Source organism: Accipiter gentilis, chromosome 26 (genome assembly GCF_929443795.1).
Source record: "Accipiter gentilis chromosome 26, bAccGen1.1, whole genome shotgun sequence".
In the NCBI taxonomy this organism is placed as follows: Eukaryota; Metazoa; Chordata; class Aves; order Accipitriformes; family Accipitridae; genus Astur; species Astur gentilis.
In genome coordinates, this window is record NC_064905.1 from 20,528,874 (window position 1) to 20,542,329 (window position 13,456).

General features: G+C 42.1%; 1 protein-coding gene across 1 annotated transcript in view; it reads left to right on the forward strand.

Moving 5' to 3' along the window:
• The window catches only part of FSTL4 (follistatin like 4), a 239,830-nt gene that overhangs the window by 205,605 nt on the left and 20,769 nt on the right, over positions 1–13,456 (forward strand). Inside the window, exons 8-9 of the mRNA XM_049829813.1 lie at positions 4,871–4,991; positions 12,727–12,888. Coding sequence (XP_049685770.1) covers positions 4,871–4,991; positions 12,727–12,888 — 283 coding nt within the window. The remainder of the gene's footprint in view (positions 1–4,870; positions 4,992–12,726; positions 12,889–13,456) is intronic.

Genomic DNA, 13,456 nt, shown 5'->3' on the forward strand with positions numbered 1-13,456 from the left:
CTCGGCAGCCCCGGGTTAACGGGGGCTCCTTCTCCGCCGGCTGCGTTCCCGGGTGTCAGAGCAGGAGATTTGTGGCATTACAGTCACATATTGGATTTCACTTGAGACAGTATGTGAACGAGATTTACAAGCAATATGCAATGTTTTACACATTTCTAAGCACGGTGTCTCCAAGCCGCGACAGATTGCATGACCAAGGAATGCATTAGAAGGGAGGAATGGGATAAATAAATATGAAAAATCTTCTGTTTGGAGAGACCGATGTCTTGGGTAATCAGTAGTGATGGAAAGGAAATACAATACAAAAAAAAGTACATATCCATTTTCTAGGATCTGCTTTGTTATTTTTTGAAATTGACTCTGTGCAGTAGCAACTTTTTTTATTTTTTAGATTACTGAGCTGTTATCAATTTAAAATGCAGGGTGGCATATTTTTTTAATCTTGAAAAGTTAAAACAGATTCTGAGGTCACTTAATCAGTCCTTTATTTGAAGGGTAACTGCAAGACATAAAAGAAGCTCATGAAGGGCAGAGAACTTTTTATTCAAAAAAGGGAGAGAAAACATGAGAAAAACTGCTGGAAAAGTCAATTTATCATCTGCCACTAGTCAACCTTATCAATTATGAGAAATTATAAGCATAGCTTGCTGAATTATTTTTTTTACCAGAACGTGTAATGTTATTTTATAATGAAATTCATAAAACAGAGGTGATGAACACCCTTTCCTTATCTGGCCACTTTGATGCAAGGCTCATCAGTTTGTGGAGCTAGAATGGTTTCTGCCTCTATTTTCATCGCTTCTGTTTCTTCCTCTTCACAAGAAAATTCACCTTCAGTGGCAAATGAGGAAAGCCATGTCTCAGAAGTTACTTTTTTTCCTTTCTCCTGGCTGCCAGTCCTTTTTCTTGGGATGATACAGAAAAATGTCTTTTCAGTTCACCGTTGGGCGTTAGTGGGGTAGGAGCGGAGCAGTCCCAGCTCCCCGGGGGGTGCAGCACTTGCTGAGACTCCTGGACTGCCCTGAGATACTCTGCTTTTAAAGGTGGGATAGTTTTAGGGAGAGAAGAATTACGTTACATCAGTTTTATAGATGTTTATGGTTCCCTCTGACTGCTTTCAAGCTTGTGATTTGGAAACCTGGCTTTTCAAGCAAGATCCATTTGAAAAAATAGTCCAAGCACCTGAAATGTTTCCTCTGCCTTTTTCCAGCGTGAATTCTTCCCGTTCCCTCTGCCCACCCCATCCTCTGCCCTGCCAGTTCTCCCAGCAAGCTTACGTGTGTCTGTTTGGGTGGAGGGATGGAGCTCAGAACCTGAGTCTCTAAAAATGTTTTGGGCTAAACAGTTTCTGAGAACCTTTGTTCAAATCGCTCCCGCTTTCCTGATGCACATTTTTGAGAGGCAAGAAGTCCTTAGGGACCTGCAGTTCCTTCTCAGCTTGATAAAATTGTGTGCAGCGCTACGGTGTTACACCCTGTCGAGGACCGCTTCCCAGCAAACCAGAACAGCAGCTAAGCACGTGTTAAAGTTAATTTAAGTCAGTGTTAATTTACACCCCGGTTCCTACAGTGGCAGCAGCAAGAGAAGCACCCGAGCAGCTCGTGGGAGCTCCCAAAGGCAGTGCAGTATGAGGGCTGTGGGAAATAGCCCAAATATACCAGGGCTGCCCACTGCCAGCCTGGGACGGCTTCCCACTGCGCTGCAGGACTCCTGGCTGGGATGGGTGTAAGATGTAGTTAGAGGCTATTAAGGAATCGAAGACTTATCATTTCCTAACGCTCTAGGGCTTGGAATTTTACGGCACTTCCAAATATACCCTTATAAAATACACACAGAAAGTGCTTGTGTGTGAGAGTGTATGCATATATGTAAAATGTAAGTGTGCAATCCTAATATACTAATTATATCCACAGGGAGACACAAGGAGAAACCGTGAGCTGCAGTAAACACACAGAAAGCGTAATTAATTTGTTAGAGAATTCAGTATTCTTTTTGTAGCAGCAAAAGGTTCAGTGTTGAACCTAAATTTCGTAATCACTTTTTCCTTCCCACGTCTAATACTGGTCATTCCTAATAACATTGTAGTTTTATGTGAATTTACTGTGTGTGTGCAAGTTCTAATACAGGGCAGATAATTTCCTTCTATGCCTGACATAAATGATATGGTGTTAACCTAAATCATCTTTGATAACCTTCTTTAAGTGCTCGAAGTCAGAAAATAGTTTTTAAAGTCATAAACCATGCTTTTACCAATATAAGCTTCTCTTTACAAGAAAAATGCATTTGGAGAGGAAAAGAATAATACTATAATCTTGCATCAGTTTGTTTTTGCAAGGGTCTTTACTTATATTAATACATTTGTATGCATTGGAAAAAACAGATCATCCGTAAAAAGACAATTACAGAGCACAAACCGAGCATTTATAATATTTTTCTGAGATATCTTAAAGGAAGCAACATACTTAAAACAGAGAAGATTTTATTGTCCTGTTTTTCTACAACTCCTTATAAATCATTCCATAAAAGTAGCCATCCTGCTTTTATTGATCAAAACTCAATTTGAGTTGCTTTGGGATTAACTTTAAAAACTGTTATTAAGTCCCCTCCACTGCCAGCATGTCATGCAAATATCATTTGAACAGGGTTGATATCTTTTCTGTTTGCAGTTACTCGTGTGTCTTTGCTTTCCGGCAGGAAAGATCTAGCTGACCGGAAAACAGGCAAATGCTCGAAATGGGAATTTTTGAGTAGATATTTGTAATAACGTACTGGGTGGCTTAACCAGCTTATCTCATAGGGTAGATACCAAATCTGCCTCACGCCCAAGGTGGCAGTAATAGCTGAGATGCTTTTGATTATAGATAATGAATTTCAGGATCATCTGTGGATTTACTGTTATTCTTTATAGTTGTTCGTACATTTGCCTTAAGGCAGCATATAGCAGAACCAGGGCGGTTGTATCTGTGCTCTCTCAGGTCAAGGTCTGTGCTTTGGGAAGGGTTGTTGTCCTGCCTGTAAACTCTGTATTTCTCAGTGCTCACTCTCAATCTGCCTTGTAACATGTCTGAAAACCAGGCAAGGTCCCAAACTTCCCTTCTTCCCTGCCAGTGCTGGCCTGCCACTGAGAGGAGAGGCATGAAGACATTTCTCTGATGCCAGACAGAAGTTACTGGAGAAGATTCAAGAGCCAGCAGAAGTAGTGCCAGATCAATCCCGTACTGCAAGAGATGGGCTACTTTGTGCTTTTCTTTAAGGGTGCCAGCTGGCATTGCAAGTCTGCCTCAGCATCGCAGCTTCCTTCAAAAAATGTTCGAAGTGTCATGGCTGGAAAGGAAAGCTTGCAACTGTAAAGCAGATGCACCCTGAAGAGGCAGGAAAAGTGAGCTATAAGGAGCCCCAAATGGTTTTGGTTTAGAAAGCAGCCCATCCAATGATCAAACAACTCTTGCTCATGATTTCTGAGCACCTGGCAGGGGGTTTGGCAGTAACAGCTTGGATGAGGATGTTTCCACGTAGCGTTGGACCTGTCGTGGGCGCAGCAGGGAAAGGGAGCGGCGTCAGCACCTCCGTGCGTCCATTCCCTTTCTCCCTCACCAAGAACCTGGGACCCAAGTTCTTGACTCCCAACCAGCAGAGCAAAGTTGCATTTCCTATTTTATGCCTCCCACCCCGGTAGGTCCGATCAAGTCGTGCTGGAAGACCCCGGCTGGGAGTTTTTTCCCCTCCTCAGCGCAGCACGGTGCTGCGCTTCCATTTCACTCGGGATGGCCGTGCTGGGCAAGGCTGGGAGCGGGCAGGACTTCGTGTAGGGGCTTTCCCCGTACACCCCTTGGCTGCAGGCTGGGCTTTCCACCCACACAGTGGAAATTTGGAAAAAAAGTCCTAGGGTTTTCAGGAGTAAAACCACTCTTCAACACTCACCCTGTTGTACTGTGTTTGTGCCACCCCGATTCTAAGTTGCATTTGCCGTACTTTTGCAGTGAAATTCTGCAAAGAGTTTACTTTCGCGTGCTTCACGCATGGAGCTAATTAAAGAAAAATTGTTCTTTAAGCTCATGAACTGTTTTTTAAATGTATCCTTCTGGGTTTGCCTAGAAGTACAAACATTCTGGAGCTGCAGAAGTCTGAACATTAATGGAGTAACAAGAGAAGCTGCTTCGTATACCCATCAGTGCTGTGGTTCTGTTAGCTATAATTTGAAATAAATTCCTAAGCAGGGCACTTGTACAGCATATTCAAGTGCCAAAACCTCTCTACTAACTCATATTCTCCCCATCTATAATCAAAAATTGAAGTAATGCAAGAGCAGATCTAGGAAGATGAAAGGGATAAAGAAAGATACTTGTCAAGCAGTTACAGATCAAAACAAGTTTGAGAAAATGCTTTTTGTCTTCTTCCTCGTCTCTTGCCTAGGATATTGTCTGAGATAAGTGACAAACAGTTTCAGTTCTTTCTCATCAAGTCTCAAGGTTACAGTGCATTTTCTGAGAACCAGCTTAGATAAAGGAAACCTTAACCCACCCAGAAGTTAGCATTTTATGCATCTGAGGTTAACGGGTAGATATTAAGTTCCCCCATAAATTAAACAGCTGAAGATTGCCATCTTTTTTATGTGGAAGGAGCACCTTGTTAGCAACCAGCACAAAAGTTCATGTTCTCAGATGAGTTACTTTGCCTTATTCTTAAATTGCTGCTCATTTTCTCCCTGCGTGTTGATTTATGAACTTTAAAACCTAGTGTTCAAAATTCAAGATGTGTTGCCAAGATGCGGTGCTATCAAAACCACTGAACAGGTAGTCTCCCTTCATGTGGTGTTTAAAATATTTTCACTAAATAATAAGGCACCTTTCCTGTCTTTTGTTACATGCAGGATTTTGGAGAAGATGATTCCCTCTACATCACCAAGGTAACAACTATTCACATGGGCAATTACACCTGTCATGCCTACGGCTACGAAGAGCTGTATCAGACCCACATCCTTCAGGTGAATGGTTAGTAAATGGCATATATGACAATCCATGAAAACATTCCCGTAAGCAAAGTTGCGTGTTAATCTCATTCACACAGAGACGTGAAAGGCCACGCACCAAATTGTCTGTGTACAAAAGTGAATGCAGTTCGGGGTTTGCTTGCTCCTGCTATCATGCAGGCAATCAAAAAGATAGGTACCAAGGGGGGACGTATATAATTACCTGGGCTTCAGCAGGTATCCTAACTGTAAAACAAGCTGTCAATAACATTTCCATAGTTAAGAGCAGTGTTTCAAAGCATCTTTTAGACTAATTACTACTTTTGTCAATAGAAGCGTTGCTTCAATAATTTCTTCTTTCAGAAAATCATTTCTGTTGCATGAAGTAGCCCAGGATATTTAAATAAATACAGCACCGTGTTTCTAAAACTAGCTCTCTAACTCCCAGCTATATATCAGATTATTACCTGCTTGTAGTCGGCTTGGTTCGCTGAGGGCTATTTACATTGGCTAAAGATATGGCCCACTGGGTTGCAAAATGAGGGCAAACCATTTTACAGGTGAGAGAATCACACGGGGCATATTCCAGCATTCTCGCTCACCTCCGTCCCCTGGACCACATTTGCTCCTGGCAGAACTTGTATTCAGGCATTTGCTATCTTTCTTCTGACCTCAAACTCAGTCAGTCGGATATAGTTTAAAATTGCATTAGCTTAAGCTGGCATTTCACCGAGGAGCTAGCCCATGGAGTATCCACCTCCCCAGCAGCAAAATCATTGCCCAACTTTAAACCCACAGTTACATGTGCTAATATGTCCAGCAGTATCTCCAGAATAGGAGACGAGGTAACCCGTTGGTCACTATGGGTAGATTTTGACATATTCTGCTTTGAAACTATTTAATTTTACAGGAAAATTCAGTAACTTTATTACAGGGGACATATTATAAGGAAAATTATGATTTAGGTCTTTCTCTAGATGTGCACAGACCTCTACAAAGGAGAGCTTTCAACTGGTAAAAGCAGGTTGATAGAGAGAGGCTGACACGAAGAGAAACAGTTAAAAAGGGATATTTATGCACTTTAAGAAGTGCCGTGGTGGACGTGGGGTTTAGGTTTGACTGCAGCTCAGGTCTTCTGGACGTGTGTAAGTGTTCCCCGCCCACAGCGAGTACCTGGAGGAGAGCACAAAGCATCCAGTTGATTTGAATGAAAACTGACTTAATGTTTCTACATAATAATTTGTCATCTTTTGAGCTAGTAAAGTCTCAGCAATGTGGATAACTAGATTGTGCATGCTGCAGCTGGGAAAATAGGTTTCCTTCCTCAAAGTACTATTTGTTTGATGAATGGCAGTTGAAAGAAAAGCGAGCTAACAACTTAATCCCGTGTATATTATGTGATATATTATGAGGCTTGAATGGAGTTTAGTTGGCAGACAACAATGTAGACTTTATCATCACTGAGAATATGAGGCCCAAAGGCTTTGAAACTAAAACCAGAATGAGAGGAAGCTGGATGGAGTGTGGGGAGGGGTTGATTCGTTTCATACTCATGCCTGCCACTTAGATTTAACTTGTTGTTGAAAGATCCCATTTTCTTTTCAAATGGAAGTTTCACACCACAGCTGCATGTGGTTTTTCTTACTAATAGAAGAACGCTGTTATGCAAAAAAAAAAAAACACTATCCATGTTGGCTTTTTAATGTTGCTGTATAGTCACTAAATACTGCAAAAAATGCCATGCATTCTGGTATCAGCCCAGACTTGCTAGAAAACACTGCAGGGTCTAGAAATCTTTGTCTCACAGCATTGATATTCCCATGCAAGCCATTAGGTTTTGCAAAGCTGGGTTTTTGCAGTTTTTGACGTGGCTGGCTGACTGCCCACATCACTAAATTCTCTTCTGCCTGTCGTGGCTTCCTCCAGCAGCTGATGTTGGGGCAACAGCACCGATGACGGGACAGTGTTGCTTACCTTCAGATGTGTGGTGGGTTTCCCGAGGCAGAGCCCTTCTCAGGAAATCCTTCTCGGTTTTTAGTAACTTAAAGGACAAATTGAGGAATTTCTCTTGACAGGAGTAGAGAGAAGAAACGGAGCCAAGCTGAATTGAGTGAAGATGCCGAGAATCTAAGTATAGTTGATGGGCACTGTTCAGCACTGGGGATTGTCTCTGTCTGTCTGTATCAAACTAAAAACTCCATCTTCAACATGGGAGGGTTTTTGTTGCTTTTCTGTATTAGACTAAAAGAGTAAGAGAATGTGACAGAACCAAGTCAGCCAGAACTTGGGTGTATCTGCTCGCCTGTCTCCTCCAGGGAGGGACTGATACACTTTTAACATCAAAAACACAGGGGGTTTTTATTCTGTAAAAACAATCAGATTTTTTTTCCTTTTTAATAGAGAGAACTCCAAGTTTCTCTGTTGGGAAAGAGTAGAGAAAGAAGAATCAATTGGAAGTAAAAAGATGTATCTCCAGCCCTTCCCAAGCTCACTGTGTCTGTACAGGCAGGTCCCAACTTTTAGACCGCGTTTCAGTTAGTTCAGTGCTTTTAAAGCTGTACTAACTCTGCCAGTGTCCTTTGATCCTTTTTGTACCACCTGGGCCCTGGCTTACTGTTCCCGCTGAGGCCCATCAGTCCAGCTTACAAAATACTTCCCTTTTATTGCCTTTTTCTTCTTAAAAGAATCTGAGCCTAGTTCCATGCACTGTCTTCATAGGCTTTTATCCAACATATTATGTTCTTTTTATCTTGCTTTCTCCTTTGTCTCTTTTTAGAACGTAGCACTAGCTTGTAACAGCTCATTGATTAGGTGATACAGAAAATTAGGAAATATAAACTTAAATAGAAAGCTTGGAGCCCGATTTTGACAAAATTAAAAGTTTCTGAGATTCAGAGCTCTAATTGAATATATTACAAACTAATCAAATTTATCAAAAGTTTACCCATAGAAAGCCTTGCTTTCATCCCATTATGTTGTCATGGTTGTTCCTTTTCTTGCCGAAGGAAAGTAAATTCACTTTGTCGCGGTCAAATCCTGCTGGAAGACAGGCACACGCTTGTCCACGGCAGGCAAGCAGCGTCCTTACCGATGCTGGTTGCCGTACCTGTGCCACACAAGGCAGCCACGTGCGTGCAGCGCTGCGCTTGGGCTCTTTAACCAGGCTAAAAGCAACCCCACGTTGTCTGACTCGGCATCAGGCGTTGCACAGTCTAGACTTGCCTAAAGGTCCTCTCCAAAGCAGCCTTTCTGAAGGGGAAAAGCAGGTTTGTTTTGCTCAGCTGCTGAATGCCGTGCAGTGCTTCCCTTTGTATCAGCTCGTTCAGGATGCCACAAATAACATGGGCAGATCCAGATGCTCATTTTGACAAGCAGAAATGAGAATCCTCTTAGGCAGAAAATGTGAAGACCACCAGATGAATGCCCCAAACCGCTGGCTCACATCTGGCCAGCAAGAAGCATAAAGCACATATGTGAAATGCAGCCTACTTGTGACATCTGATGGGGGAGGTTTGGGTTGAGCTCATTGATCGTAGGATTCACAGCAGTGGTAGAATTGAAGTCAGTGTATTTATACAGCTGGCCCTTAATGTCTTTGGAAGAAAAGAAAGCGCTGAAAGGCAGCACAAAGTTTAAGAATGAAAAATTCATCTTGCGTGCTGGTATCTTTGATCAGGACACGCCAAGAACAGTAGGAAAATTATGTTCTCTCCTACGTATGGATATTGCTTGGGAAATGTGTACAGCATACACTAACTGTAGGGAGGGAAAGCAATTTATCACTTTCAAGAGGAAAAAGAGTTGCTGAGGATAAAGAATCTCATAAAATTGTAATCAACTATGAAAATTGATAGTTTGCAAATCAAGAGACTGCTGAGTGCAGGGCATCATTTTCCTTGGTCCTTGCACTCTGGAAAACATCAGCATAAATCAGAATATTGTATTCCTTGAAAACAGTTTTAAAAAGCCATTCGGTCCTCAGCCCAATTATAAGGGTCCAATAGGACAAATTTTCCAGTAACAGAGAGATGTTTTAAACACGGATGGTTTGTTAATGTGTTCTTTCAAAAGAAAACATACAGTGCTGCAAACTCCTTTCAAATCATAAATGGGAAGATTAAAACATCTCAAGTAAATGATTAATCTGTTAATTTTTACTAAGCTCTGGGGTATATACATCCTATAGCAGCAATGCATATTTGGGGTGCTTGATGCCGCCATCTGTGCTCATTGTGTGCTTTATCACCTGAGCTGTTTTATTGTAATGAATTGGTCTGCTCACAAGTAAGGTACTACTCAGTATGCAGTAGTAGGCAATCTACCCAATCTCGTACTTGTTTGAATGTCTCTTTTTTCCTACTTTGCTTAAGATAATAGCATTTTTATATTACCCTTGGCTGCAGACACAGTAATGGTTAGCAATGATATATATTCACCAAGGGAAATAGCAAAGGATAATCCATATATTCCAAAGTCTGGAGCTGAAATCTTTGCAAGTTTAAAGTAAAATGTGCTTACTTGGAATGTATTAATTTGTAGCAAGGACAATAAAAATGCATTCTGCAGTTTGCTGTTATCACAAGGCAGTTGCATGCAATAATTTACTTGTCCAATGAATTATGTAAGACAGGGGAGAAGAAATAAAAAGTTTAAAAATGGAAGGAGCAGGAAAATGATAAGAGAGCAGGAGTGGAGGTGCAACACATATTTTTGTAGGTGAAAACAAGCCGTTTCCTTATTAATCACTCTTGAAGAGACACCTTGCTATAATTTCAAGTTAAGCTAATTTTCATGCAGAACATTGATTCAGCGTCTAGGACCCCTGAGCTACCTTCTGCAGTATAAATCTATTGTGTTCTCAGCTCTGCAGGTGAAATGTGTGGATTACTAACATGGTGCGAGGCAAAAAAAACCTGAGCAATGCAAGGAAGCTCTGCTTTGCGAAGGAGTGCCCTGTTTCTAGGGAGTGTGATCGTTGTGGCAGTCGTCGGGAGTGCTGACCTGAGTGCCCATCTGAAGAGGAAAGCCTAAAGCAAACCATTACAAGAAAATATCAACCCACGCTGGTTTTGAGAGCATTAAATAGGTGATGTCTGGGATGGCCTCTATCTCCTTTAAGAGCCGGTGGGTGAGAAAAAACCACTAGGCTTGGAGCAAAATTTGCTCTGGTGCCTTTGGCCATTTGGGATATGTTGGAGAAGGGCTTGAGCCCACCTGGGGCGTCTCCATCTCACCCGGAGCCGGGCAGGCGCGGGCAGGAGGCCGTATCCTGGCAGGGGCAGAGCTCTGCACGGGGCACGGCACCTCGCAGGCTTTGCTCCAGAGCTGGTTTTTGTGTAGCTGGCTGCAAGCACGGGCACCCAAGTGTGTCTGCAAGAGGCTGGGGCAGGCAAAGCACCAGGCAGAGGGGGTCAGCATTGGTGGTGGACTGGAAGAGGCGGGTTGTGCCATCTGGAGAATTGGGAAAGTACCTGGGGACATGAGGTACTAACTGTCAGTTGACTTCACCAGCATTTGGGCATCTGACTTCCTTGGGTGTTGGAAGTGGTTTTTCCTATGCATTTGTAGGAGACAAACCACCTCTCATCTATGAGTCTTAATAAATCACGTAGGCTTTCAGTGGACCTCAGTTCCTAAATCACTTCATTCTAAAAGTGTTACTAGCAGCAAGCAAATCATAGGTGAGACAAGCATTGAGTGCAGGACCTTCGTAAAATTCTGTCAAAGTGGGCAAAAATTACTGTCTTTATCCTATCGTGCCTGGAGACACTGACTCAGAGAAATTTAAATTAATTTTCCAAGGTGCAGACAGAATGAGAAGCTCCTGACTCTCAGTCTTATTCCCCTGAATTGCTTGGGCACTGTCTCTTAAAGAAACGCAGGGATGGCTCTGACAACTGCCAGCCATTTCTAACAGCAGATCGCTTCCTTCGCTTGCCTTCCGCTTGATCTGGCACCTCCTGAAGCCAGGAGGAGCTGCAACCCCGACAGTAATGGGAGGAAGAGAAGATAAAAGGCTAGTAAATGCTTTTATTTAGAATTTGAAAACTCAATTTCATAAAACAAATCTTGTCTTTTTGGTAACCTCCTGATTAAAAAGCTCTTGGATGGTGTTTTACTCGCTGCCCCGCATCTTACAACACATTTTCTTTTCTTCTCAAGTAAAGGAAATAGAAGATGAGGCATTAAGCCCACACGTCCAGTGCAGAGGAGGATTTTAAAGCCTTTCCTTTGCTAGAAGTCCCCATTTTTGTGTCTCCTCAGTTGCCCCTAGGCATTTCCTCTCAGATTACACTTGAACAATCTCTCACTTTTAAAGCTATAAAAAACAAGTAGACTTGAGGGCTTTCTGTCGTGGCTGATTTCCTTCCAAGCTGATGACTCAGCTCTGGTTAATACTTGGCAGCTGGTAGGTAAGACAGAAGTAAAATACATCTCTCTCTGGTAAGGCCCATTAAAAAATAGAAATAAAAAGATGGAAAGTGTATGCTAGTGAATGTAATTATTTAAATTATCCCCATATGGATATGTAGACACGTAGCAAGCTGCAAACACAGATTTCATTTTATTCTAAAGCAACTGTTAAGACAATTTAATTTTGCCATCCTGGAGCCTAATGATGGACTATATAAGAACACAGCAGTGAGTGAGGTACTTTAAGCCAGTGATTTCCAGTAGAAGTTTGTTGTTAACTCATTCAGGCTTTCTTTAAAAAAACCCACAAATTTTCCTTAATCTTCCGCTACTGCCAGCGAGGTTATTCATTTGTCTTGAGGAAGAAGTTGGGCCCCCACGTATCACATCCACATCTGTCTCTGCCTGGGGCTTTACGAAACTGTACACCTTTCAACATCATGAGTTCCAAAATCTGATCAGGTAGAGAAGTTGACCGCTTGATTATAAAACACAGCGGTCCATGACCAGCCTTCAAATACCGTCAGCCATGGTATGCCACATCCTCACTTTTCCTTTTATTATGTCCCTTGAGGTGAAAGGAAGAAGGGTCCCACTGATACTTTTCACTGCTGTTGCAATATTGTCTTTAAAGTCTGTGAGTAAATTGTTAAGAAATAGTTAATGGGTGATGATAAGCCTTGTTGATTTGAGCAATGAAGGCAACATGATTGAAAATCAATGAACTTGTCTGTGATATAATTAGTAGTCCTGCCAATTGAGTATATTAAATAATTCAGAGGGGCCTTCCTGAAACAAGGTAAGTCACGTTTTGAAAGCCTCAGAAAAAAAGAGAAGTAATTTATAAGCACTTTATTGGTTCAGAATGACAGGTAGTGAATGTACAGGCTATTTCCTGATGGATATTTACTTAAAATGTTGAATAATATGCTACTTCTAATAGGCAAGAACTCCGATTCCTTCCTTACTAGTTTCAGTGAAGTTTCAGACTTTAATTTTAAATACGTGAGTTACCCACCTTAGGTTTTAATCCAACTTTACTTAAGTTCAGTCAGTCGCTTAATGAAAGAAAGCAAGAACAAGCAAGAACAGTCTAAATACAAAAACAGATATTGAGGTTGTTCCCTGGCCGTGGTTTACTAGTTTACTCTTTTCTATTCTTATTTTCTATTTTCTGCCCCCAAAGTTGAGCCGTAGCTTGCACTGAAAGCCAGAATGTTGCTCATCTCCCCAGTTCTCAGGTCAGAGCTCTTGTGCAGCACCGTGTGAAGGCTCTTGAGCCGCCGACAAGGGGTGGCACCCGGCGGGTGAGTTTAAAGTCGCCAATTCCTTGTTTTCCGCAGTGCCACCAGTGATCCGCGTCTACCCTGAAACGCAGGCGCAAGAGCCTGGCGTGTCGGCAAGCCTCAAATGTCACGCCGAAGGCATCCCTAATCCTCGAATTACCTGGCTAAAGAACGGCATTGATATCATGCCAAAACTATCCAAACAACTAACACTTCTAGGTAAGAACAGAATTTTGATTCATTAAAGTATTGTAGACGGGGATTAAGGAGGATTATTTTGCACTTTAAACTAGAAGTTCTTGTACTTTCGCTAAGCCACCGTTGTTGGAAATCGTGTTACAAAACAGCTGTTCTTTCTTTTTATCTCTTTCTCCTGTGAATTTCTTGGGAAATACAGTATCGATTGATATAAGTGGTAACGGTGTTCTGTTAAAAGGCAGCATGTCTGGTTCTCCACTGCCTCGCCTCTTGTGTAAAGCAGTGCAAATCAGAAGAGAAATGCATTAAATTATTTGTTCAGGTATAAGCACTACGTTGGTTGCAAGTCAGCTGAGAATCAGGCTGTGGTTCACCTGCCGTTTCACACCCACCTCTGCAGAGGGAATCAGCCTCTTGACTCCTGTTGGTCCTTGTTCAAACGAGGGTCCAACAGACACATTGGAAGGCAAAAATATTTATTTGCAATTTGCTGTGTAAAAATATTAAAAACCTACGCACACACCCCACAGTCTGGCTGTGGTGTATTGCAACCCTTGACCGGTGTTGGGAACACAGATATCCCTGCATG